Source organism: Penaeus japonicus, unplaced genomic scaffold (genome assembly GCF_977035675.1).
Source record: "Penaeus japonicus unplaced genomic scaffold, GWHDUDI00000001_assembly GWHDUDI00000030, whole genome shotgun sequence".
Taxonomy (NCBI): domain Eukaryota; kingdom Metazoa; phylum Arthropoda; class Malacostraca; order Decapoda; family Penaeidae; genus Penaeus; species Penaeus japonicus.
This window is the reverse complement of record NW_028234432.1, coordinates 256327-261326: the sequence shown is the minus strand read 5'-3', so window position 1 is coordinate 261326 and position 5000 is coordinate 256327. Positions and strand designations below refer to the sequence as shown.

The following is a 5000-nucleotide window of genomic DNA, read 5'->3' as shown; positions in this document are numbered from 1 at the left end:
AACCAAAGCTTTCACACAAGTCTTTTACCAGCTACAAACATTTCCTGGCACATACACTACATAACTTTCATTTTAGAAAAAAAAAACACTTGCCTTTCTATCACTTCTTAGGTGTCTCAGGAAAGAGAGATCCTTTCCAAGAAGCTTGAGATAGAAAAATCTAACAATCAACCAATATATCAAATGAGAAAGGCACACATGAGTTATACTTGGAATCTGTGACAGAGTGGAATCAACACTGGCAATCTAATAGAACAAGGAACATACACACACTGGTTGCTGAAATATTGCACTGCATTAAAAATGTCAGAATTAGAAGATTCAAATGTCCATGATATAATGAGGGAATGAAAGACTTATTCATTTTAACATATATATTTTTGAAATCCTCCAACTAAATTTCAAAACAAAAAATATCTGCACCTTTGTATGCAGACTGGTTACAAATATCAATAACTGATCAGAGAAACAATATTAATAATTATAGAAAAGAAATAAAGAAATAAACAATATGTATATCTAAATATATTACTCTTCACTGAGTAAAACAAAGCATATTTAATTTGCTCATAATTGTGCAAAAATAAATATCATAAATACTTTTAAAATAATACCTATCATTGCATGCTGCTGCAAACCTATTACATCTATTGATTCCCCTTATCAATAATTAACATCAAGAACCAACTATACCTCTAGGTATATCACAGCAATTGTTGAGACCTTCTCTGAATTCAGCATTCTCTGGGTCAAGTCTCACTGCCTCAGACAAGTCACCCTTAGCTCGGGTACACATAGCTGTTTGAGGAAAAAGTGGGTGTATGGTTAGAGATCTTATGAGCAGATAAAATGGATTGTCATTCAAAAAAGAATAGAGCGAAAAAATCTGAATTCCCCTTTACCTTAAAAAGTGGATACTACCTTCAGATTTTGACCGTAAATAAAGAAAAACATGCTGTAAATTTCTATAAAATGAAAAATTTACATTTTTCATAAAACTTAGATATATATATATACCCAGAGTGACTCAAAGGAACACTATGGCCTTGGAGGAAAGCTAAAAAAAAAAAAAAAAAAAAAAGTAATAATAATAATCACTATGTGTGTTATGCATGATAACGCAATGGGATTTGTACAAGCTCTATCATACTAAATGGTGGTTTGTAATGGTTTGTTGGCCTTCACCAGGGTACTGACAAAAGGCTGATCAATTTGATCACCTTTATCCCATTCTACTGTGCTACTAACCTTGTCTATCACCGCTCTCTTCTGGCATGGCGGCACAGAGACGATACAAGATGGTGCCCCTGTTATAGTAAGCCACAGCAAGGTCTGGATTTAGACGAATGGCCATATAGTAGTCATCCAGGGCCTCTTCAAAACAGACTTGATTGTATCTACTATGGCCACGGTTGTTGTAGACCAGTGCCACCTTGGCTTTCCTGCAGACGTAGTGATTATATTACTCATTACATATATATAATATACACACACACACACACACACACACACACACATATATATATATATATATATATATATATATATATATATATATATATATATATATATATATATATAATGTTTGTGCCCCCCCCAAAACAACAGAAACAAGAATATTATACCAAGAGATCGAAGGATTATGTTAAGAAACAAAAAAAAAAATAAGGTTAACAAATTGAAAAAAACAACAGATCAGATCAAGAGAGAAAGGATCAAAGCAGAGATAAGGCTATTGCAAGATAAATTAAAACTGTCTATAAGTAACCAAAAAGCAGCCAAAGAAAAAAGAGCTGTAGAAGCTATAAAACAGAATGCAAAACATTTTTTCTCTTATGCAAACATCAGGTTAAAAAGAAGAACAGAAATTGGGCCTCTTGAGAATAATGGTGCATTGGTAATTGATTCAAAGGAAATGGCTGAATTACTCAAATTGCAATATGAAGAAGTCTATAGTGTCCCAAGAATAGAAAAATTAATATCAGACCCACAACACCTTTGTATTATTAGTAACAAAGATGAATGTCTCACTGACTTCATATTCAATAAAAAAGATATTCTTGAAGCAGTAAGTGAAATATCAACAAACTCAGCAGCTGGGCCAGATGAAATTCCAGCAATCTTTTTAAAAAACTGCAAAGAAACCATAGCAAAGCCACTGGTAACTTTGTGGAGGAAATCTTTGGACATGGGGATTATCCCCAGCTTACTGAAAGAGGGTACTATAATTCCAATATATAAAGGTGGAAACAAAGGTCAGGCCAAAAATTATAGACCAGTAGCACTAACATCTCACATAATAAAAATATTTGAAAGGGTAGTGAGGAAAAAAATTGTTCAGTTTTTAGAAAAAGAAAACAAAATAAACCCTGGACAACATGGATTCAGAAGTAGTAGATCTTGTTTATTACAGATCCTGACACACTTCAAACACAAGGGACCTAACTGAAAATAAAGAAGTTGATGTACTATATCTAGACTTTGAAAAAGCTTTTGACAAAGTAGATCACGGCATTCTGCTACATAGGATTAAAGACCTTGGAATCGGCAAGAAAGTTGGAAGAATTTACAACTTCCTAATAAATTGTAAACAAAAAGTACAAATTAATGGGCTTTACTCGAATGAAACGATTATTATGAGTTGGGTGCCACAGGGTTCCATTCTTGGGTCCTTGTTATTCCTTATTATGATTGTTGACATTGATAATGGTGTGAAACACTCAAGAGTAACATCATTTGTAGATGATACAAGAATAAGTACACCCATAGATATACAAGATAATGAAAACAAACTTAACGAGGATCTTCATACCATCTGTAAGTGGGCATATGATAATAATATGAAATTCAATGCAGATAAATTTGAAATCATAAGATATAGTCCAACTGGAAATTTAAGAGCAAGATCATATTTTGCCGAAGATGTGAAGATTGAGGAGAAAAAAGTAGTAAAAGATCTAGGACTCTATATGAGTAATGACATGAGTTTCAGTCACCATATAGAGCAGATTGTCAACAAAGGAAAAGTTGTGAGTGGATGGGTAATGAGGACTTTTAACACAAGAGACCCAGAACACCTTTTACTACTATGAAAAACATTAGTGACCACAAGATTAGAATACCAATGCCAAGTAAGGAGCCCAAATCTTATAAAAGATATAATGTTGATAGAACAAGTCCAAAGAATCTTTACACGTAAGTTAGATAATATGATGGGTCTAAACTATTGGGAAAGACTAAAAATACTAAGACTGTAGTCACTACAAAGGCGGAGAGAGATACTTCATTATATATGTGTGGAAAATTATTGAAAACTTAACACCAAATCCAAGACGTGTTGAAGGAAGGGGAATTCAGGTAAGACATTCCCCCAGGCAGGGAAGAACATGCTATCGCACTGGGATAAGTGCACAAACATGCCTGTTAAGAAAAATGCAAAAACAAAGTTTCCTAATAAACAGACCTAAATTGTTTAATAGTATACCGAAGGATATAAGAAACCTAAATCAGTGTAGTGTAGAAGTGTTTAAAAGATAAATGGCTACATTCAGTACCAGATGAACCACCAACATGTGGTAGTGAAAGAACAAGGGCTGAATCAAATTCCATCCCTCATCAAATTCAGGTGCTTGCAACTGACAAAAAACGGGCGGTCCACCAGGATGGCCCCGACATGAGCTAATAACAAGGCTCAAGCTGTAACTACCACCAAGTAACCAAGTAAGTAAGTAAGTAAGTAAGTAAGTAAGTGTATATATATATATATATATATATATATATATATATATATATATATATATATATATATACATATATACATTTATATATATATATTATATATATATATATATATATATATATATATATATATACATCATCTTTAATATCATCATTAGGATTATCATTCTTATTATCATACCCTTTTGAGACAGGCCACATCTTAACATGTTCAGAATGGGCATCTTAAGATATTGTGTTCAGTATTATTTTCTAAACTTATGGTATGATAAATGAGGGAATATGATATGATAGCAAAGTGACTCTAAAGAGTATTTAGTATAATGCCCCAGTGACAAAACTGAAGGAATAAATACCTTGTATTTTGAACAAAAATAGTGTGAATGTGATCCAAGACTGCGAAACATGCCCATTGCGGAAAGGGTTCATATTGAGTATACAAAAAAGCACACTTTTAATTATCTTATACACCATAATGAGATAGGAAGGAAGAGGAGGGAGAGGAAGGAGATGAGAGAGAGGAGGGAGAGGAGAGAGAGGAGGGAGAGGAGGGACGGGAAGGCTTGTTAGAGGAGGGACAGGAGGGCTTGGGAGAGGAGAGCAGGGAGAGAGGAAGGAGAGCAGGGAGAGGAGAGAGAGGAAAGAGAGCAGGGAAAGGAGAGAGAGAGAGGAGAGAGAGGAGGGAGAGGAGAGAGGATAGAGAGAAATGAGAGGAGGGAAAGAAAGGAGAGGAGGGAGAGGGAGAGAGAGGAAATAGAAGTGGAAGAGCACAGAGAAGGAGAGAAGAGAGAGGAAAGAGAGGAGGGAGAGGAGAGAGGAAAGAAAGGAAAGAGGAGAGAGAGGGTGGAGAGGAAAGAGATGGGGGAGGGGGAGGAGAGAGAGGGGGAGGAGGGAGAGGAGAGAGAGGGGGAGGAGGGAGAGGAGAGAGAGGGGGAGGAGGGAGAGGAGAGAGAGGGGGAGGAGGGAGAGGGGAGAAGGGGGGAGGGGGGAGAAGGGGGAGGGAGAAGGGGAAGGAGGAAGAGGTGGGGGAGGGAGAGGAGAGGAGGGGAGGGAGAGGGAGAGGGAGAGGGAGAGGGAAGGGAGGGAGGAGGGAGAGGGAGAGGGAGAGGGAGAGGGAGAGGGAGGGGGAGAGGAGGGGAGAGGAGGAGGGAGGAGGGAGGAGGAGGAGGAGGAGGAGGAGGGAGGAGGGAGGAGGAAGAGGAGGAGGAGGAGGATGAGGAGAAGGAGTAGGAGGAGGAAGAGGAGGAGCAGAGGAGGAGATG

General features: G+C 37.2%; 1 protein-coding gene across 1 annotated transcript in view; it reads right to left on the bottom strand.

The window, feature by feature from the left end:
* Positions 1 to 5000, bottom strand: part of LOC122265885 (uncharacterized) — a 20672-nt gene that overhangs the window by 14958 nt on the left and 714 nt on the right. Inside the window, exons 2-3 of the mRNA XM_043035336.2 lie at positions 1249 to 1442; positions 694 to 798 (exon numbers count right to left, since the gene is read on the bottom strand). Of these exons, the coding sequence (XP_042891270.2) occupies positions 694 to 798; positions 1249 to 1442 (299 nt within the window). The remainder of the gene's footprint in view (positions 1 to 693; positions 799 to 1248; positions 1443 to 5000) is intronic.